General features: G+C 44.5%; 1 protein-coding gene across 1 annotated transcript in view; it reads right to left on the bottom strand.

The window, feature by feature from the left end:
• The window catches only part of MUSK (muscle associated receptor tyrosine kinase), a 384027-nt gene extending 361966 nt beyond the window's left edge, over positions 1–22061 (bottom strand). Inside the window, exon 1 of the mRNA XM_073552439.1 lies at positions 21805–22061. Coding sequence (XP_073408540.1) covers positions 21805–21883 — 79 coding nt within the window. The 5' untranslated portion in view covers positions 21884–22061. The remainder of the gene's footprint in view (positions 1–21804) is intronic.
• Positions 22062–23459: the final 1398 nt, after the last annotated feature.

The raw sequence follows: 23459 nt of genomic DNA, 5'->3' as shown, positions 1-23459 counted from the left end.
ATCCGTGCCGACACTAGAGTTGAGCGACTTTTGGTTTTTAGGGTCGCGTTTCGTTTCGTGAAACCCGACTTTTCCAAAAGTCGGGTCGAGCAAGATCGTCCGATTATAGGGAAAAGTCGGGGTCGTCTCGAAACACGAAACCCAATGTAAGTCAATGGGGAATAAAAGTCGGCAGTGAGAGGAGGACAGGAAACACACCTACAGTGCCCATTTGAATGCCAAAAGCATCAATTCTTCTTACTTAAGCTTGTAAACCTTAATTAACTTCATAATACAAGTTACGCACTGAAAAATGGGGGTTATTTGGCTAAAGTTGTGGGGGGGGGAGGGCTGGCTGCAGGTTTTCATGTGCCCTGGGCGAAAGAGCGCCCCTTTAACACATACCACAACTCATCATGCTCCGATACGGCAGATAAATAGCGGTATAGTACAATGAAAAATACCTCACTTTTTACATCTCATGACGAGGCCCATCTATTTCTCCATACAGAATCATTGGTCCCATATAATGTTTGAAACAGTATATGATGAGCTCCACATAATGCTACAGTATATGTTGGTCCCCATGGATGAAGCTCCACTGTCTTATGGGCCCAAATAATGCTCCAAACATAATGGGCCCCATTTCTAATGCTCTAGTGTATAATGGGCCCTGTAAATGCTGCTCCAGTGTCTGATGTCCACCTTTGGAATGTTCCAGTGTATGGTGGGCCCCATCTATCATTCTCCAGAGTATAGGGCTCCCCAAAAATTGCTGTCTCAACATTGAAAACAATCAAATAAGTCTCCTCGCTAGGGAATCCCTGTACTTGTCTGGACAGGTGCTGTAGCTTGCTTAACAGCTCGCCAGCCGTTCTCACGCCCAGTATGGATTGCACGTGATTGCACAAAGGTTAGAAAGGGTACCGTATCCCTGGATAACATGTATGGATAGCGTACACATTCAAAATATATGTCTCAGGAGGCAGGCTCAGATGGTGTCAGGCCCAGTATGGATTGCACGTGATTGCACAAAGGTTAGAAAGGGTACCGTATCCCTGGATAACATGTATGGATAGCGTACACATTCAAAATATGTCTCAGGAGGCAGGCTCAGACGGTGTCAGGCACAGTATGGATTGCACGTGATTGCACAAAGGTTAGAAAGGGTACCGTATCCCCGGATAACATGTATGGATAGCGTACACATTCAAAATATATGTCTCAGGAGGCAGGCTCAGACGGTGTTAGGCCCAGTATGGATTGCACGTGATTGCACAAAGGTTAGAAAAGGTACCGTATCCCCGGATAACATGTATGGATAGTGTACACATTCAAAATATATGTCTCAGGAGGCATGCTCAGACGGTGTCAGGCCCAGTATGGATTGCACGTGATTGCACAAAGGTTAGAAAGGGTACCGTATCCCTGGATAACATGTATGGATAGCGTACACATTCAAAATATATGTCTCAGGAGGCAGGCTCAGACGATGTCAGGCACAGTATGGATTGCACGTGATTGCACAAAGGTTAGAAAGGGTACCGTATCCCCGCATAACATGTATGGATAGCGTACACATTCAAAATATATGTCTCAGGAGGCAGGCTCAGACGGTGTTAGGCCCAGTATGGATTGCACGTGATTGCACAAAGGTTAGAAAGGGTACCGTATCCCCGGATAACATGTATGGATAGCGTACACATTCAAAATATATGTCTCAGGAGGCAGGCTCAGACGGTGTCAGGCACAGTATGGATTTGACAGCCCAGATTACACAGCGGAGGAGCAGGGAGAGGTAAAGATTGCAAATGCTGGGGCCCTGCCCAAGCAAGGGGGGCCCACTCGTGGGCGTCGGTACTGGCACTGGGCCCCTCATAGTACAGCGGTGTGTCTGACGGCGGGTGTGCACCACCACCGTCAGAGACACTTGATTGCACTATGAGGGACCCTGTGCCAGTGCCCGCGCCCAAGAGTCGGCCTACCCACCTGTCCAGGGCAACGGCACTCGCACGGTGTCCTGCGGTAGGTGGTGACCCCGGCCATGGGGGGGGGAGGCAGCACAGTTAGGGAGTTTTAGAAAGCGGCATATGTTGATGTTGGACATTCAGCTGATGCAAAAGGCGAAATAGGTGAAGTACCAGGAAGAGGTGGACCAAAGCAAGCCATTTTTCTGTCACCCTATGTGTCATCAGGGGAAGGTGGGACAAAATCCTTGGAAACCCATGCGTGGTTCATTTTAATGAAGGTTAGATCATCCACATTTTGGGTTGACAGACGGGTCCTTTTTTCTGTCAGGATTGATCCAGCTGCACTGAAGACTCTTTCCGATAGCACACTTGCAGCTGGGCAAGCGAGCTCCTGTAAGGCATATTGGGCCAATTCAGGCCAGGTGTCCAGTTTAGCGGCCCAATAGTCAAAGGGGAATGACCTGTGTGGGAGAACATCGATATGGGAGGAAAAGTAGCTTGCAACCATAGTTGACAACTGCTGTCTCCTGTCACTTTCCATTGATGCAGTATTACCAGTTGTGTGAGCGGTATTTGAAAAATCAGTCCACAACATTGTCATGAAACCACTGTCTCCAACGCCACTTCTGCTGTGTGCACCACGAACACTTCTGCCAAGCTGCCCCCGGCCCGTACAGCTCGTGTGAGAACCATCACCGCTGCTGTGTGCTGGGAATGCCTCAAGCAACCGATTTACCAGAGTTGCTTGTTTATTAGCCAATATTAGGTCAAGGTTCTCCTGTGGCATGATGTTTTGTAATTTGCCTTTATAGCGTGGATCCAGGATGCTGGCCAACCAGTAGTCGTCATCGTTCATCATTTTGGCAATGCGGGGGTCCCTTTTTAGGATCCGCAAGGCATAATCTGACATGTGGGCCAATGTTCCCGGTGTCAATGATGCACTGCGAGTGCTGGGTGGAGGAGCACTTTCTGGCAAATCCATATCCCTCCAGTCACGCACAAACCCTGTACCAGACCTTGCCACGCCAACATTTTCACTTGCCCCACGAGATGCATCTTCCTCCCCTAAGTAATCATCCCCATCATCCTCCTCCTCCTCCTCTTCTTCCTCCACCTCGTCCAGGAGAGGTCCCTGAGCAGACAATGGCTGAATGTCATCAAGGATTCCCTCCTCCTCTTCCTCCTCATCAACATTGGCTGCAGATGCCTGCTCCTTAAGGTGCATCAAAGTTTGCATGAGCAGACGCATAAGTGGGATGGTCATGCTTAGGATGGCGTCGTCTGCGCTTACCAGCCGTGTGCATTCCTCAAAACACTGAAGGACTTTACAAAGGTCTTTCTGCTTCGACCACTGCACGCCTGTCAACTCCATGTCTGCTCTCAAAGTGCCTGGCCGTGTATCCTCCCACAAATGCATTATGGCCTGCCTCTGCTCGCACAGCCGCTCCACCATGTGCAGGGTGGAGTTCCACCTTGTTGCAATGTCGATAATGAGGCGGTGGTTGGGAAGGTGGAGCAATCGCTGCAGCTTCTGCATACGAACGGAATGTACAGGCGACAGGCGGATGTGCGCGCACAGTCTTCGCATCTTCTGGAGCAGGGCTGTTAACTCCGGATAATTTTTGAGGAAGCACTGCACCACCAGGTTCAAGGTGTGAGCCAAGCAAGGTATGTGCTGAGTTTTGAAAGGGCTATGGCTGCCACAAAATTACGGCCGTTATCACTAACTACCTTGCCTGCCTCAAGATGTACACTGCCCAGCCATGACTCAGTTTGTCGCTTCAAGAACTCGGCCAGCACCTCGGCGGTGTGTCTGTCGCCCAAACACATCATCTGCAACACAGCCTGCTGACGCTTTCCACTAGCTGCTCGATAGGGGGACACATCGTGTGCAACAGTGGCAGCTGCAGATGGAGTGCTCGTACGACTGCGCTCTGTGGACGAGCTTTCGCTTCTGGAGGAGGAGGAGGAGGAGGAGGGTCGAACGCCTACAGCCAACTGTTTCCTATGCCGTGGGCTAGGCAGCACTGTCCCACCACCGCTGTCCCCTGTGGACCCTGCAACCACCACATTAACCCAGTGCGCAGTGATGGACACGTAACGGCCCTGGCCATGCCGACTGGACCATGCATCAGTTGTGAGGTGCACCTTTCCGCTCACTGACTGCTTGAGTGCATGGACAATGCGGTCTTTCACATGATGGTGGAGGGCTGGGATGGCTTTGCGAGAGAAGAAGTGGCGACTGGGTAGGTCATAGCGTGGTACTGCATAGGCCATGAGTTCGCGGAAAGCTGTGCTTTCCACCAACCGAAAGGGCATCATCTCAAACGAGATTAGTTTGGCAATGTGGGCGTTCAAACCCAGTGTACGCGGATGAGAGACTGAGTACTTTCTTGACCTACTCATAGTGTCTGGGAGGGTGAGCTGGACTTGAGAGCTGCATATGGTGGAAGTAGCGGTGGACAGGGCGAACTGAGAGAGGGTTGATGATGGTGATGGAGTTGGTGTTCTTTCTGATGGCCTAGAATCAGTCTTTCGTTGATATAACATTGGGATTCCCTGACTGCTGTGGTCTTGCAACGACACCTCAACATTTGCTGCTGTGCTAACCGGTGGGCTTACAGTGGGGGAAACAATGTAGCGTTGCTGACTACCTTCGTTGTGATCAGTTGCACATGTGGCACTTGAGGTTTGGTGTTGTGTCCACGCTTGCAAGTGCATGCTGGTTAAATGTCTAAGCATGCAACTGGTATTCAAATTTTTCAGATTTTTCCCTCGGCTAAAGGTCTTTGCGCACTTCTTACAGATAACCTTGGCCTGATCATGAGGATTTTGTTCAAAAAAGTGCCACACTGCACTCTTCCTACTTTGGCAGACATTTTGCGGCCTAGCAGGCTGTGATCTTTTGACCCTCTGGACAAGCTGTCCAGCAACTCTTTTGATGTTTGGAACCTGTCTTTGGAGTGCTCCGGGCCTGCCAGATAACAGCTGTTGCGATGTCGATGTCTGCTGTGGATGCTCCTCATCTGAGCTATTGGAAGCAGCACCCTCTTCCCCCAATGGATGCCAATCTGGGTCAACAACTGGGTCATCCATCACCTCCTCTTCTATGTCATGTGCACCTTTCTCTGTGTCACCGTGTATGGTGGTATAGTGTGCGGGAAGGGGCACCTGAGTCTCATCAGGGTCAAAATCTAGCTCTGTACACTGCGAGGACAATGTAGTGCTCTGAGTGAATGTGCCAGCAGAATCATCCATCAGCGGCTGTGCATCAGTGCACTCCATGTCAGATTCATCTTGGCCTGGGTAATTCACCATTTCACTTGATAATCCAGGCATGGTATGTGAAAACAGCTCAATGGAGTAATCAGTAGTATGGCCTGCGTCATCCTTCAATCTTGGTTGGGGTGAAGGACACAAGGAAAGGTGTGGTTCATGAACATGAGCCTCCAATGACGACTCAGTGCTTTTACTTTTTACAACTGAATAAGAGGAGGCGATAGAGCTGGAGGCTGAGTCAGCAATGTAAGACAAAACTTTTTCCTGATGCTCTGCCTTTAAAAGCGGTTTGCCAACTCCTAGAAAACTAAGCGTTCGAGGCCTTATGTAGCCAGACGATGATGCAGGGTCAGCACCTCCTGCATTCGGTCCTATTTTGCTCTTGCCACTACCATCAGATCCACCACCAACACCATCATTACCAGCTGCCTACCCCCGCCCAATTCCACAGCCTCTTCCACCAGCCGTCCTCATTTTTGGTAGAAATGTAGACAAAATCCAACAAACTATATAGTAATGTAAAACAAGGTACAAGGTGTCTATAGGACAGGGGAGATTTAGAATTTCTGCACACACTTGTGGACAGTGGACACTTTTGGATTGTGTGAGGCCCACTGATATCTGAGCGCTATGTGAAAGGCTCGATGGCACAGCTGCCTGTGACCAATTTGACGAGAGGATAATGGAGATTTTGAATCTCTGCGCACACTTTTGGACACTGGACACTTGTGGATTGTGTGAGGCCCACTGATATCTGAGCGCTATGTGACAGGCTCGATGGCACAGCTGCCTGTGACCAAAGTGACGAGAGGATAATGGAGATTTTGAATCTCTGCGCACACTTTTGGACACTTGTGGATTGTGTGAGGCCCACTGATATCTGAGCGCTATGTGACACGCTCGATGGCACAGCTGCCTGTGACCAAAGTGACGAGAGGATAATGGAGATTTTGAATCTCTGCGCACACTTTTGGACACTGGACACTTGTGGATTGTGTGAGGCCCACTGATATCTGAGCGCTATGTGACACGCTCGATGGCACAGCTGCCTGTGACCAAAGTGACGAGAGGATTATGGAGATTTTGAATCTCTGCGCACACTTTTGGACACTGGACACTTGTGGATTGTGTGAGGCCCACTGATATCTGAGCGCTATGTGACACGCTCGATGGCACAGCTGCCTGTGACCAAAGTGACGAGAGGATAATGGAGATTTTGAATCTCTGCGCACACTTTTGGACACTGGACACTTGTGGATTGTGTGAGGCCCACTGATATCTGAGCGCTATGTGACACGCTCGATGGCACAGCTGCCTGTGACCAAAGTGACGAGAGGATAATGGAGATTTTGAATCTCTGCGCACACTTTTGGACACTGGACACTTGTGGATTGTGTGAGGCCCACTGATATCTGAGCGCTATGTGACACGCTCGATGGCACAGCTGCCTGTGACCAAAGTGACGAGAGGATAATGGAGATTTTGAATCTCTGCGCACACTTTTAGACACTGGACACTTGTGGATTGTGTGAGGCCCACTGATATCTGAGCGCTATGTGACAGGCTCGATGGCACAGCTGCCTGTGACCAAAGTGACGAGAGGATAATGGAGATTTTGAATCTCTGCGCACACTTTTGGACACTGGACACTTGTGGATTGTGTGAGGCCCACTGATATCTGAGCGCTATTTGACACGCTCGATGGCACAGCTGCCTGTGACCAAAGTGACGAGAGGATAATGGAGATTTTGAATCTCTGCGCACACTTTTGGACACTGGACACTTGTGGATTGTGTGAGGCCCACTGATATCTGAGCGCTATGTGACACGCTCGATGGCACAGCTGCCTGTGACCAAAGTGATGAGAGGATAATGGAGATTTTGAATCTCTGCGCACACTTTTGGACACTGGACACTTGTGGATTGTGTGAGGCCCACTGATATCTGAGCGCTATGTGACACGCTCGATGGCACAGCTGCCTGTGACCAAAGTGACGAGAGGATAATGGAGATTTTGAATCTCTGCGCACACTTTTGGACACTGGACACTTGTGGATTGTGTGAGGCCCACTGATATCTGAGCGCTATGTGACAGGCTCGATGGCACAGCTGTGACCAAAGTGCCGAGAGGATAATGGAGATTTTGAATCTCTGCGCACACTTTTGGACACTGGACACTTGTGGATTGTGTGAGGCCCACTGATATCTGAGCGCTATGTGACACGCTCGATGTCACAGCTGCCTGTGACCAAAGTGACGAGAGGATAATGGAGATTTTGAATCTCTGCGCACACTTTTGGACACTGGACACTTGTGGATTGTGTGAGGCCCACTGATATCTGAGCGCTATGTGACACGCTCGATGTCACAGCTGCCTGTGACCAAAGTGACGAGAGGATAATGGAGATTTTGAATCTCTGCGCACACTTTTGGACACTGGACACTTGTGGATTGTGTGAGGCCCACTGATATCTGAGCGCTATGTGACAGGCTCGATAGCACAGCTGTGACAAAAGTGACTAGAGGATAAGGGAGATTGGATTGCTTTTAAAAAAGCAGTTTGCGGAGCAGTGGGTAAACAGCAATGCCAGCGTGTCAGGAAGCCTTAAAAGGCAGCCCAACAACCAACACCACTGATACACCACAATATAGCCTCCCCTTGCACTGCACACACAGTGACTTGTGTGTTGTGCAGGCCAAATCGCTAGCAGCAGAAGCAGTTTTTTTGTCTTCTTCCCTGCCTAACGCTCTCCCTACAGAATCAGCAGCAACCTCTCCCTATACTAAGATCGGCAGAAGTAAGATGGCGGTCGGCGTGCACGCCCTTTTATACCCCCTGTGACGCCCACCAAAGCAAGCCAATCACTTGCATGCCCTTCTGAAAGATGGTGGTGACCCGTGCCTAGGTCATCACGTTGCCCACAGTGTCCGTGGATCCTGATTGGCTGAAAAAGAGCTCAAAACAAACTTTTGAAACGCGACTTTGGCGCGTAAGTCGCCGACCTCGTGGCCGACCTCATCCTAGGGTCGGGTTTCGTTTCATGAAACCCGACTTTGCCAAAAGTCGGCGACTTTTGAATTTTTTCGACCCGTTTCGCTCAACTCTAGCCGACACTGTGGAATTACACTGTGCACATGTTGCAGCGACTGTGGCAGCAGAGATAACCTCTGGTAAAGTATGATAATTTGTATAGTCTGGCCCATTGCAGTACGAAGGTGTAACAAATCAAGCTTGTGGAGTGGGCATAGATGAAGGACCTCTGCACCCTTTTGCACAGTTTCAAAACGGCTACTAAGATGGTTAGCAATGATGTTGCCATCATCAGCATCACTATTCCGGTCAGCTACATGCTGGAGCATACTTTGAGTTGTCTGTAGGAGGAGGCGGTGCTAGCAGAGGAAGAGGAGGAAGAAGAAGAGGATAAGGAAGTGAAGACAAAATCACTAACTTTTGGACTGTCATTGCACTGGTGGGTGCCATGTGAGGATCAATGTACAAGGGGGGGGCTCAGTGTACCAGACAAACTGTTAGTAAAGGTGCAGGAGCCAAGGAACAAATGGAGGAGGATGAGGAGGCAGAGGCACACAACAGTCAGGAGATGAAGAGGATAATGATCCCCTCTCTGTTGTCCATGGTTGGCGAGAGAGGATGAGGAAGCAAGCTTCAGTGTTTCACCACCACCAACACACCATGTACTTTGACCTCATGAAAGCGGCCAATACATGAGTATCTTCTTGCTGCCATATCTGGAAAATGATTGTTGGCCATATTGTTAGTATTAGAAATAGTTCTGATTACTGTGTTGCCACTCTGTTAGGTCTGCAATACAAGGGTAAATATTGCCAGATGCTTAACTTCACCCCCTTGAAAAGGACACAGGTATGCTGGAGTATCATAACACGCTTGTAGACAATCTTAAGCCCTTAGTGACAGAGCCAGTTTGCAGCTTAATGACCAGGCCAATTTTTACAATTCTGACCACTGTCAGTTTATGAGGATATAACTCTGGAACGCTTTAACGGATCCCGCTGATTCTGAGAATCTTTTTGTGACATAGTGTACTTTATGATAGTGGTAAAATTTCTTCGATATGTCTTGTGATGATTTATGAAAAAAACGGAAATATGGTGAAAATTTTGAAAATTTTTCAATTTTAAAACTTTAAATTTTTCTGCCCTTAAATCAGAGAGATGTATCACACAAATTTCTTAATAAATAACACTTCCCACATGTCTACTTTACATCAGCACAATTTTGGAAACAAAATTTTTTTTTGTTAGGAAGTTATAAGGGTTAAAAGTTGACTAGTGATTTCTCATTTTCACAACAAAATTTACAAAACCATTTTTTTTAGGGACCACATCATATTTAAAGTCATTTTGAGGGGTATACATGACAGAAAATACCAAAAAGTGACACCATTCTAAAAACTAGACCCCTCAAGGTGCTCAAAACCACATTCAAGAAGTTTATTAACCCTTTACGTGTTTCTCTGGAACTAAAGCAATGTGGAAGGAAAAAATTAACATTTTACTTTTTTTTTTGCAAAAAATTTACTTCAGAACAAATTTTTTTTATTTTTACAAGTGTTAAAAGAGAAAATGAACCAAAAAATTTGTTGTGCGTTTTCTCCTGAATACGCTGATACCCAATATGTGGAGGTAAACCACTTTTTCAACGCACAGCAGAGCTCAAAAGGGAAGGAGTGTCGTTTGACTTTTTCAATGCAGAATTGGCTGGAATTGAGATCGGATGCCATATTGCGTTCAGAGAGCCCCTGATGTTCCTAAACAGTGAAAAACCCCAACAAGTGACCCCATTTTGGAAACTAGACCCATTAAGGAACTTTTCTAGATGTGTGGTGAGCACTTTGAACCTTCAAGTGCTTCACAGAAGTTTATAATGTGGGGCTGTGAAAATAAAAAATCGTTTTTTTTCCACAAAAATGATATTTTCGCCCCCAAATTTTTATTTTTACAAGGGTAACTGGAGAAATGATAGACCAAAAGTTGTTGTGCAATGTGTCCTGAGTATGCTGATACCCCATGTGTTGGGGTAAACCACTGTTTGGGCGCACGGCAGAGCTCAGAAGGGAAGGAGTACCGTTTGACTTTTTCAATGCAGAATTGGCTGGAATTGAGATTGGACACCATGTCGCTTTTGGAGAGCCCCTGGTGTGCCTAAACAGTGAAAAAAACCCACAAGTGACATCATTTTGGAAAATAGACCCCTTAAGGAACTTATCTAGATGTGTGGTGAGCACTTTGAACCCCCAAGTACTTCACAGAAGTTTATAACGCAGAGCAGTGAAAATGAAAAAATCACTTTTTTTTTCCTCAAAAATGATAATTTAGCCCGCTATTTTTTATTTTCTCAAGGGTAACAGGAGAAATTGGACCACAAAAGTTGTTGTGAAAGTTGTCCTGAGTACGATGATACCCCATATGTGGGGGGAACCACTGTTTGGGCGCATGGGAGAGCTCGGAAGGGAAGGAGCACCATTTTGGAATGCAGATTTTGATGGAATGGTCTGCGTGTGTCATGTTGCGTTTGCAAAGCCACTGATGTGCCTAAACAGTATAAACCCCCCACAAGTGACCCCATTTTGGAAACTAGACCCCTGAAGGAGCTTATCTAGATATGTGGTGAGCACTTTGATCTCCCAAGTGCTTCACAGAAGTTTATAGACGCAGAGCCGTGAAAATTAAAAATCATTTTTTTTTTCCTCAAAAATGATTTTTTTAGCCCATTATTTTTTATTTTCCTAAGGGTAACAGGAGAAATTGGGCCACAAAAGTTGTTGTGCAATTTGTCCAGAGTACGCTGATACCCCATATGTGGGGGAACCACTGTTTGGGCGCATGGGAGAGCTCGGAAGGGAAGGAGTGCCATTGTGGAATGCAGACTTTGATGGAATGGTCTGCGGGCGTCATGTTGCGTTTGCAAAGCCCTTGATGAGCCTAAACAGTATAAACCCCCCACAAGTGACCCTATCTTGGAAACTAGACCCCCGAAGGAGCTTATCTAGATATGTGGTGATCACTTTGAACCCCCAAGTGCTTCACAGAAATTTATAAACGCAGAGCCGTGAAAATAAAAATTCATTTTTTTTCCTCAAAAATGATTTTTTAGCCCGCACTTATTTATTTTCCAAAGAGTAACTGGAAAAATTAGACCCTAAAATTTGTTGTGCCATTTGTCCTGAGTATGATAATACCCCATTTGTGGCGGGGAACCACTGTTTGGGCGCATGGGAGAGCTCGGAAGGGAAGGAGCGCCATTTTGGAATGCAGACTTTGATGGAATGGTCTGCGGGCGTCATGTTGCATTTGCAGAACACCTGATGTGCCTAAACAGTATAAACCCTCCACAAGTGACCCCATTTTGGAAACTAGACCCCCCTAAGGAGCTTATCTCGATGTGTGGTGTGCACTTTGAACCCCCAAAAATGATTTTTTAGCCCGCACTTTTTTATTTTCCAAAGAGTAACTGGAAAAATTAGACCCTAAAATTTGTTGTGCCATTTGTCCTGAGTATGATAATACCCCATTTGTGGCGGGGAACCACTGTTTGGGCACATGGGAGAGCTCGGAAGGGAAGGAGCGCCATTTTGGAATGCAGACTTTGATGGAATGGTCTGCGGGCGTCATGTTGCATTTGCAGAACACCTGATGTGCCTAAACAGTATAAACCCTCCAAAAATGACCCCATTTTGGAAACTAGACCCCCCCAAGGAGCTTATCTCGATGTGTGGTGTGCACTTTGAACCCCCAAGTTCTTCACAGAAGTTTATAACGCAGAGCCGTGAAAATAAAAAAGTTTTTTTGTTTTCCTCAAAAGTGATTTTTTTTAGCCCCAATTTTTTTATTTTTTCCAAGGGTAACAGGAGAAATTAGACCCCCAAAGTTGGCAAATAGTGGAAACTAGAGTTGAGCGAAACGGGTCGGTCATATTCAAAAGTCGGCGACTTTCGCTGAAGTCAGGTTTCATGAAACGAAACCCGACCATAGCGTGAGGTCGGCTACGAGGTCGGCGACAAGAGCACCAATGTCGCGTTTCAAAAGATGCTTCCAGCGCCCTTTTTCAGCCAATGATGGAGCACACACACTGCGGGCAACGCGATGACATAGGCATCGGTCACCACCATCTTTGAGAAGGGCATGCAATTGATTGGCTGGCTTTGTGTGGCATTACAGGGGCTATTAAAGGGCGTGCACACCGACCGCCATCTTACTTATGCTGATCATAGCATTAGGGAGAGGTTGCAGCTGCTGATTCATAAGAAGGGAGAGCATTAGGCAGGGAAGAAGAACCAAAAAACTGATTCTGCTGTTAGCGATTTCCACTTACAACACAACACTTTGTGTGCAGTGACAGGGGAGGCTCTATTTTTGTGCATCTGCTCTGTTGGTTATTAGGCTGCCTTATAAGGCTCCCTGACAGCTGCATTACTGTTTGCATACTGCTGTGCAAACTGATTTTTTAAAAGCAAAAAAACTTTTCTTTCTCTTTTCTGCACACCAAGCGTTCATTTTTCCACCCTTTTGTGTGTGCAGCAATCCTGCTTATTAGGCTGCCTGTGTCCATACTTGGACTGAGAGCATCATTGTCAGCATCCTGAAATCTCCAGTGAGATCCAAATTCTCAAAAATCCTAAAGACACCCTCCACCTTGTCATACACCATCCAATTTCAGCCTGTTAAATTGAGGTGTAATCTCTCCTGGGCCTGAGACAATAGTTCTGCGTCCTCAATCTATAGTGAGATTCAAATTCTCAGCAATCCTATAGACACCCTTCACCTTGTCATACACCATCCAATTTTAGCCTGTTACATTGAGGTGTAATCTGTCCTGGGCCTGAGAAAATAGTTCAGCGTCCTCAAATCTATAGTGAGATTCAAATTCTCACCAATCCTACTCCCTACTCCTTGTCATACACCATCCAATTTCAGCCTGTTAGATTGAGGTCTAATCTCTCCTGGGCCTGAGACAATAGTTCAGTGTCCTCAAATCTATAGTGAGATTCAAAATATCACCAATCCTATAGACACAAAACTCCTTGTCATGCACCATCCAATTTCAGCCTGTTACATTGAGGTGTAATCTCTCCTGGGCCTGAGACAATAGTTCAGCGTCCAGAAATCTATAGTGAGATTCAAATTCTCACCAATCCTATTGACACCCTACTCCTTGTCATACACCATCCAATTTCAGCCTGTTACATTGAGGTCTAATCTCTCCTGGGCCTGAGACAATAGTTCAGCGTCCTCAAATCTATGGTGAGATTCAAATTCTTACCAATACTATATACACCTTGCACCTTGTTTTACAGTACCATATAGCTGGTGGTATTTTGGGTACATTTTCACAAAAATGAGGAAGTATGGTGGAAGACGCCATGGAAGTGGGTGGAGGTTGCCAGCTGGTCCCGATGGTGGTGGTGGTGGTGCATCTGTTGGTAGTGGCAAGAGCACAATAGAACCTAAGGCAGGAGGTGTTGAGCCTGCTTCATCGTCTGGCTCCACAAGGCCTCGAAGGCTCTCTTTTCTGGGAGTAGGTAAACCACTTTTAAAGCCGGAACATCAGGAACAAGTTGTGGCTTACATTGCTGACTCAGCCTCCTGCTCTGTCGCCTTCTCTTCTGAAGTTTCAAAAAATAAAAGCACTGAATCGTCAGTGGAGGCTCCTGGTCAGGATCAACACCTTTCCTTGTGTCCTTCACCCCTACCAAAAGTGAAGGATGTGGCAGGTTAAATCGTGAATTCCACTGTCCAAGATGAATCTGACATGGAGTGCACTGATGCACAGCCACTGCTAGATTTTTCTGCTGGTACATTCACTCAGAGCACTACATTGTCCTCCCAGTGCACTGAGGCAGAAGCAGACCCAGATGAAACTCAGGTGCCCCTTCCCGCATACTATACCACCTTACACGGTGACACAGAGGAAGTTGCACATGAAATTGAAGAGGAGGTGATGGATGACCCAGTTGTTGACCCAGATTGGCATCCATTGGGGGAACAGGGTGCCGCTGCCAATAGCTCAGAAGAGGAGGCGGAGGATCCGCAGCAGTCAAAGACATCGCAACAGCTGTTATCTGGCAGGACGGTAGCAGTCCAAAAACAGGTTACAAAAAACAAAAGAGTTGCAGGACAGCTTGGCCAGACTGTCAAATTAGCACAGCGTGCAAGGTCTCAAAATGTCTTCCATAGTAGGAAGAGTGCAGTGTGGCACTTTTTTGAACAAAATCCTAATGATCAGGCAAAAGTTATCTGTAAGAAGTGCGCAAAGACCTTTAGCCGAGGGAAAAATCTGAGAAATTTGAATACCAGTTGCATGCTTAGACATTTAACCACCATGAACTTACAAGCATGGACGGACTACCAAACCTCACGTACCACATGTGCAACTGCTCTGAATGAAGGTAGTCAGCAACGCTACATCGCTTCCCCCACTGTAAGCCCATCGGTTAGCACACCACCAGCAGCAAATGTTGAGGTGTCGTGGCAAGGGCAAATCAGTCATGGAATCACAATGTTTTTGCTACGAAAGACTGAATCAAGGCCATCAGCAACACCACCAACAACACCATCACCATCACCAACCCTCTCTCAGTCCGCCATGTCCACCGCTAGTTCCACCATATGCAGCTCTCAAGTCCAGCTCACCCTACCAGAGACTCTGAGTAGGACAAGAAAGTACTCATCCTCTCATCCACGTACACTGGCTTTGAACGCCCACATTGCCAAACTAATCTCGTTAGAGATGGTGCCCTACCGGTTGGTTGAAAGCAAAGCTTTCCGCGAGCTCATGTCCTACGCAGTACCACGCTATGACCTACCCAGTCGGCACTTCTTTTCGCGAAAAGCCATCCCAGCCCTCCTCGTGCATGTGAAAGACCGCATTGTCCATGCACTCAAGCAATCAGCGAGTGGAAAGGTGCACCTCAAAACAGATGCATGGTCCAGTAGGCATGGCCAGGGCTGTTACATGTCCATCACTGTGCACTGGGTTAATGTGGTGGATGCAGGATCCACAGGGGACAGCGGTGGTGGGACAGTGCTGCCTAGCCCACGGTATAGGAAACAGTTGGCTGTAGGCATTTGACCCTCCTCCTCCAGAAGCGAAAGCTCGTCCACAGAGCGCAGTAGCACGAGCACTCCATTCGCAGCTGCCAGTGTTGCACACTGAGATTGAAATATATAAAGGTACCACAACACTGTATACTGTTGTACGCTTCGACTACCTTTCCCTTTTTCTACTTGTTAAATTCTGGTGTAATACATACTGAGCCTGTGAGTGTCTGTGTCTGACTCCGGAAGTATAGACTGAAATTTAAAATTACCTCTAGATTGGATACACCTGGTATGTGCTGATACCTTTTTTCAAAATATGTATTATGGTATCATCCATTGTGAGTCAGCGTGTGTGGTTTACGCCTTCTATATATACGGTGAATCGGAGATACCAATTTTTACCCTACACTCGATACAGCTTGTATCTTGTTATACAGTACCTTTGTTCGACATTTAGTATTACGGTCAAATCCATACTGGGTAAGCAGCTGAGACTGACTACGGGACTATGTATACGGAGATTTCAATTGTACACTATAATATATATATATACTTGCTATCTTGTTATCCAGTACCTTTTTTACAACATTTTTTATTATCAAACCCAGACTGAGTGAGCATCTGAGGGTGACTCCGGAAATATATACCGAGATTTCAAATTTGGCCAACACTGTTTACAGCTGTACACTTGTGTTACATTACCCATTTACAGCTTTTCATATTCTTGTGTAATCCATACTGGGCCTGAGAGCGTTTGTGTCTGCCTCCTGAAATGTATACGGAGATTCAGAATGTTTACACTATACTATATATACCTTATATCTGGTGATACTGTACCCTTTTTCACCTTTTTATTTTATTGGGTAATCCATACTGAGCCTGTGAGCGTCTGTGTATGACTCATGAAATATATACGGAGATTTACTGTTATACCTAGACTGTATAGAGCTGTACGCTACTGATACAGTACCATATATCTGCTGGTATTTTGGGTCCATTTTCTAAAACATGAGGAAGTATGGTGGAAGAGGATGTGAACGTGGGCGTGGGGGGCCACCTGGTACTGATGGTGGTGGTGGTGCATCTGCTGGTAGTGCCAAAAACACAATAGCAGCTAAGGCAGGAGGTGTTGAGCCTGCATCATGGTGTAGCTCTGGAAGGCCTGTAAGGCTCCGTTTTCTGGGAGTAGGTAGACTGCTTTTAAAGCCGGAGCATCAGGAACTGTTTTTGGCTTACATTGCTGAAACAGCCTCCAGCTCTATCGCCTCCTCTTCTGAAGTTTAAAAAAATGCAAGCACTGAGTCATAAGTGCGGGCTTCTGGTCAGGAGCAACCACTTTCCTTGTGTCCTTCACCCACACCAAAAGTGAAGGATGCGGCAGCACACACTTCAGATTACTCCATGGATCTCTTTTCACATACCATGCCTGGGTTAATTAAAAATGGGGCCAATCATATACTGGAGCATACAAAATGGGGGACATCTGACACTGGAGCATCATCCATGAGGCCCATCATATACTGGAGCATTCTAAATGGGGCAGATCAGACACTGGAGCAGCATCCATGGGGCACATAATACACTGGAGCATTAGAAATGGGGCCCATTATATATGGAGCATTATTAGGGCCCATAAGACACTGGAGCATCATCCATGAGGCCCATCATATACTGGAGCATTCCAAATGGGGCAGATCAGACACTGGGGCAGCATCTATGGGGCACATGATACACTGGAGCATTAGAAACGGGGCCCATTATATATGGAGCATTATTAGGGCACATAAGACACTGAGCATCATCCATGAGGCCCATCATATACTGGAGCATTCCAAATGGGGGACATCAGACACTGGAGCAGCATTTACTGGGGCCCATTATACACTGGAGCATTAGAAATGGAGCCCATTATATGTGGAGCATTATTTGGTCCCATAACATACTGGGGCATCGTCCATGGGGACCATCATATACTGTAGCATTATGTGGAGTTCATCATATACTGTATGGAACATTATATGTGGCCAATTATTCTGTATGGAGAATTATATGGGGCTCATTATTCTGTATGGCGCACAATGTGGTGGCCATAATACTGTATGGAGTAATATACTGTCCTTTTTTTGAGCTATTGTACAATTTAAAAGAGATCAGTCATGTCATGTAAGCAGTGAAGTATTTGTCATTGTACTATACCTATATTTCTGTGCCGTATCGGAGCACAAGTACATGGATTTACATTCTGCCCTCATCCCTTTAAATCTTGACCAATGGGTCATATAGTGTATTGATATTTCTCAGATCTCTTTCAACTTGCAGCAATTATTTTTTCACTTTTAGTGACCTGCACTTTATTTGATAATTGTGCTCATAATGCCTTGTCATGATGCATATTATTATTATATTTGACATTTTATACTTGTCATAATGCCTTGTCATGATACACATCATTATTATATTTGACATCTTTATCGAATTATTGTCTTGTGTATTATTTTTGTATCTTTTCTGTATAGAGTACTGTATATTTCTTCCTATACAAACCCTTTGCCTTAGCATCGTGGAGGAGTGGAGCATTAGGTTCTTATTTTAGAACCTTTTTTGGAGTGTTATACACGGCCAATTTGTCCTGGCCTTTTTTAATTGCTTTTATTCTTATCAATGTCACTCTTTGTGTGGAATTTTTTGTGTTAATAAAATGTATTCAGTTGTTTATTTATTTTTGTATTATATTGTGGTTATGACCATGGGGTTGATCGCGTCCATTATACACACTTCTTTCTCTGGTTGGTTGTAGAATTGCAAAAATTGGCCCGGTCATTAACATGCAAATCCGTTTTAGGATATGTGCACATGATGTCTTTTTCTTGAGAAATCTACCTGGAAGCCACCTGAAAATGCTAAAATGTCAAAAAGTATAAAAGTAAAATGTCTTGCTGTAAATTTGTTCAGTCCTTTCCAATTTATTATAATGACTTCAGACTTGGAAAGCTGTGAAGCGGCTGAAGGAATTGACCTTGCCATTCTTTAAACAGTTTCCAAAAAATCGCTTACTAGTTTACATAGACAGCGACCCTGGTGGAAAATGGCTGAAAAGAAGCCAAAAGAAAAATACTGCCGACATTTTCTTAAAGTGTTTTCTGCTTCAAAAACTCAGCAAGTACGCCGTTGTCTAAAAAGACATCTGATGCACATACCATTGTTTGGATTTTTTTTCAGGCATCATGAAAAGAGGTCATTCTTGAAGAATAGAAAAAGATAGAGGTTGCAAAATGTCGCCAACTTATTCATTCCATGCGTAGAAAACTTGGCGCTGTCCATAAAAATCACGGATGTCATAAACAAATACTGTATGTAGAAGGTTTGGTGCTGATTGTGTTTATTTTTATCATCAATTTATTTGCATAAAATTGAAGATTTTGTAATGAAAGTTACGTTATTAACGATGAGGAGGAAGAAGGAGCGGCACTTCCGTAAGGTAGGTAATAGAAAATGTTGCTTTAATTCCAATCTATTAAAAGAAAATACTTTAAAAACAAACGGACGCGTTTCTGGCTTGTTAAAGGCCCTTAATTATAGCCTGCTATGGATTATTAATCGATTGGAAAGACATTTATAGATGGGAGACAAATAAGTATATACAGATACATGACACAAAAAGGAGGTGCCATTAATAGTAACGGCATGTGACATCTTTCATCAGATATTCATTGTTATATATTAGAAGCATATGTCACAGAAAACTGTTGCTTCATACAAGTAACATTAGTGAAAAATTATATATTTTTATTATTATTAAGTTTAAGGCCTACGTAACATGTCCGTGTTTCTGCAGGTGTGGTATTGTTTGTTTTTTTTTTCTCACGGATACTACACTTACCCAATATAACCAACAGGGCTATTTACCTGTCCGTGTTTCTACACAGACCATATATCCGTGCAAACATGTGATACGTGAGTTTATTTCCGGCAGCACGGATGTCAAGGGCCCATATTAGTCTATGGGCCCGCGAGAAACATGTACAGCACATGGATGGCATCAGTGTATAATCCATGTGCTGTACACATTTAACATTGCAAAGTATAGGAGAAGCGGTGTAATTTTTTTCTTTCTTTGTCCGTACCGGAAAACACTGATTGTAAAAACGGACAACCGGATGACACACTGATGGAAAACACGGAGGACACACGGATGGTAAAAACGGACACATGGATGACACACTGATGGAAAACACGTAGGACACACGGATGGTAAAATCGGACACAAGGATGACACACTGATGGAAAACACGGAGGACACACGGATGGTAAAAACGGACACATGGATGACACACTGATGGAAAACACAGAGAACACACAGATGGTAAAATCGGACACAAGGATGACACAGTGATGGAAAACACAGAGGACACAAGGATGGTAAAAACGGACACATGGATGACACACTGTAGAGGACACATGGATGGTAAAAACGGACATCCGGATGACACACTGATGGAAAACACGTAGGACACACGGATGGTAAAATCGGACACCCGGATAACACACTGATGGAAAACACAGAGGACACACGGATGGTAAAATCGGACATAAGGATGACACACTGATGGAAAACACAGAGGACACACGGATGGTAAAAACGGACACATGGATGACACACTGATGGAAAACACAGAGAACACACGGATGGTAAAAACGGACACATGCATGACACACTGATGGAAAACACAGAGAACACATGGATGGTAAAATCGGACACAAGGATGACACACTGATGGAAAGCACAGAGGACACACGGACGGTAAAAACGGACACATGGATGACACACTGATGGAAAACACAGAGAACACACGGTTGGTAAAATCGGACATAAGGATGACACACTGATGGAAAACACAGAGGACACACGGATGGTAAAAACGGACACAAGGATGACACACTGATGGAAAACACAGAGGACACACGGATGGTAAAAACGGACACATGGATGACACACTGATGGAAAACACAGAGAACACACGGTTGGTAAAATCGGACACAAGGATGACACACTGTAGAGGACACATGGATGGTAAAAACGGACACAAGGATGACACACTGATGGAAAACACAGAGGACACACGGATGGTAAAAACGGACACATGGATGACACACTGATGGAAAACACAGAGAACACACGGATGGTAAAATCGGACACAAGGATGACACACTGATGGAAAACACAGAGGACACACGGATGGTAAAAACGGACACATGGATGACACACTGATGGAAAACACAGAGAACACAAGGATGGTAAAAACGGACACACGGATGACACACTGTAGAGGACACATGGATTGTAAAAATGGAAACAAGGATGACACACTGATGGAAAACACTGGGGACATACTGATGGAAAATACTGATAGCACCAGTACCTTTTTTTCATGTATGTGCTTTACACGCACGTATGAAGAAGGCCTTTAACAGAGCTTTATCAGGACTTTCCTATAGTCAGTGAAGACATTCAGTTTGTTGCCCTGGTCAATTATCTAAATACCCTGAACGATATACTGTATGATGTTCGATCCTCTCACCCTGCAACAAACATTCTGAAGCACATTCCCCATTCCCCTTCTCTTTTGATATGCTTCTGATTTATCAATGTGGTTATTTTACACCAAACCACCATAAATTACTTCAACTATGATACAGGTTATGTTAAATAGTAAAAAAAAATCTATTTAAAGGGAATATGGAAATGAAAATAGTTTAGTATGGAAAAGCAAATTTAACCAAACGTCTACTATCAGTATTTAAGACATCCAACCAAATCGTAATGAAGCAGATGTGAGTTTATAGTCTGGTAAAACTCCACTCATATTGTTCTGTTTCTTGTAGCTTTACATAGGACTGCCGGTAAATGTATTGCATTATTGTGCACTATTGTAATGACAATCATAATGAAGAAAGTGTTAAGTAGCCAGTATAGCATCTATACCATGGAATAAGAACAAAATAATGCACACATTTTTAGGGTCAGAAGTGAAAAACAAATAATAATATAGACATAGACATATGCAGAATATCTGTATGTTCATATACAGTAGTTTTATATCTATCTATACATGTGGTGTATATATATAATATACATATAAATACATATATATACATATGTATATTGATACATAGATACATATGTATATACATACATTTTCAGATATTAGATATATACAAACACATATACAAACACAGTTATAGCGTGTTGAAATAACACAAAATAATACAGGAATCTTAATAAACATTTACTTTCACACATGCACTTGAGCAATGAATCATTATGTTATTTCATATATACAGATAGCTATGGTACATAAGAAAAACATAAGTCACATTATTAAAGTAATACTAGATGTGCTACATAACGCGTAACGTGAGTGACCATTTAAAGCTTCCAGCCCTCATTCCTCTTAAAATGCAAAGCCGTGACCAAGGTACAAGATGAAGTTGCTCAAACCTTTAGGGAGCCTCTCAGCCAAACCAAAAGCAGCCACAGTGAAGATAGAAAGAAGTGGAATGTGTGGTAAATCTCTCATGATTAATTTCCCAAAAATTGGAGTCTTCAGAAAAACACAGGGAAATTCCAAGCTTCTTTCATTTTAAGCCCGGGTTTGCTCATGTACTGCAAAGTAATGACTGTGCGACAGGCCCTGCCGGATCTAAGTATACTCAGGAATTCTGTGACTTGGCTGGAGTGATGGACATGGCCAGCTGGTGAACATCTACTTAGGTCAATGCAAGAACGCAAGGCTCAGGAAACAAGAGAACGCAAATCCGCCTAGAATCCTCTTTAGTGGAACATTGTGATATACCATACTGTCCGGCTACGGATAACAGTGAAATCATTTCATGCGTGTGATATGACAAGCAGTGTGGCAACTGTTATTCCAGCAATTATTCCAGCAATACGGGTGGCCTAGAAAAAACACAGCTTGGTTAGTGTGTCGCTAAAGGATCGGTCCAGCACCTAAAATTTATTTTTTAACTATCTTTAAACCCTAACCACTTTTGTAATTTGCTTTATGACACGACCCCATACACTTTTCCCTATTAACCTAATCTAATAATAATAACTGTATTTCTATAGCGCCAACATATTTTGCAGCACTTTACAATTGAGCAAGGACATGTACAGACAATAAAGACATCACAAAGTAACACATAGTTCAACAGTTACAGGAGGTGTGAGGGTCTTGCTCACAAGCTAAAACATATAAGGAAATGGGGGGGCATGATAATGATAATAATAATAATAATAATAATAATAATCTTTATTTATATAGCACCAACATATTCCGCAGCGCTTTACAGTTTAACAGTTTCAAAACACAAGTCATAAGTAGCAACCTTAACAATACAATAATTAAAGCAAAATAAGACGACCCTGCTCGTGAGAGCTTACAATCTACAATGAGGTGGGGGAGATACAAAGTACAGGTGTGTATTTACAATTGTATATTTACAATGAAGGTCCAGCCATCTTGAGGGAGTGAGGGATGGATGGAGATATTGAATGGGCTACATATGCACACTTACACATAGAATGACTTTGATTAGTGAACGTGATAGGCCACTCTGAACAGATGCGTTTTGAGGGAGCGCCTGAAACTGTGCAAATTGTGGATAGTCCTAATTTCTTGGGGTAGAGCATCCCAGAGGATTGGCGCAGCGTGGGAGAAGTCTTGGAGTCAGGAGAGGGAGGTAAGGATTAGTGCAGAGGTTAGTCGAAAGTCATTTGCAGAGCCCAGCGGTCGGTTAGGCCGATAGATAGAAATGAGGGAAGAGAATGTAAGGACTGGCGAAGAGTGGATGTGTCCGAGGACATGATAGGTAGAACGTGCTGTTATGTACGGTCCAGCCATCATAATAATAAATAAGGGATTTCATATTAAGCTGCATGATCCGGTCATCAGCTAGGATCTGTCTGAGTGCAGTTATCGTGTTCTATTAGGTCCATGGAGGATGTGGAGACAGATTAATAGGAGGCAGCAGATTCTGAGAAAAAATTAAAAAGGGGGCCATAGGAGAGAAGCCTGTCAAAAAAGATGTGTTTTTGAAGCACGCTTAAAAATGTTGGGGCTAGGTATTAAATAGATTTTCCAAGATAGTGTA

The sequence above is a fragment of the Dendrobates tinctorius genome, unplaced genomic scaffold, assembly GCF_039654945.1.
Source record: "Dendrobates tinctorius isolate UK_male_01 unplaced genomic scaffold, ASM3965494v1 ptg000191l, whole genome shotgun sequence".
Taxonomy (NCBI): domain Eukaryota; kingdom Metazoa; phylum Chordata; class Amphibia; order Anura; family Dendrobatidae; genus Dendrobates; species Dendrobates tinctorius.
This window is presented reverse-complemented; position numbering and strand designations above follow the sequence as displayed.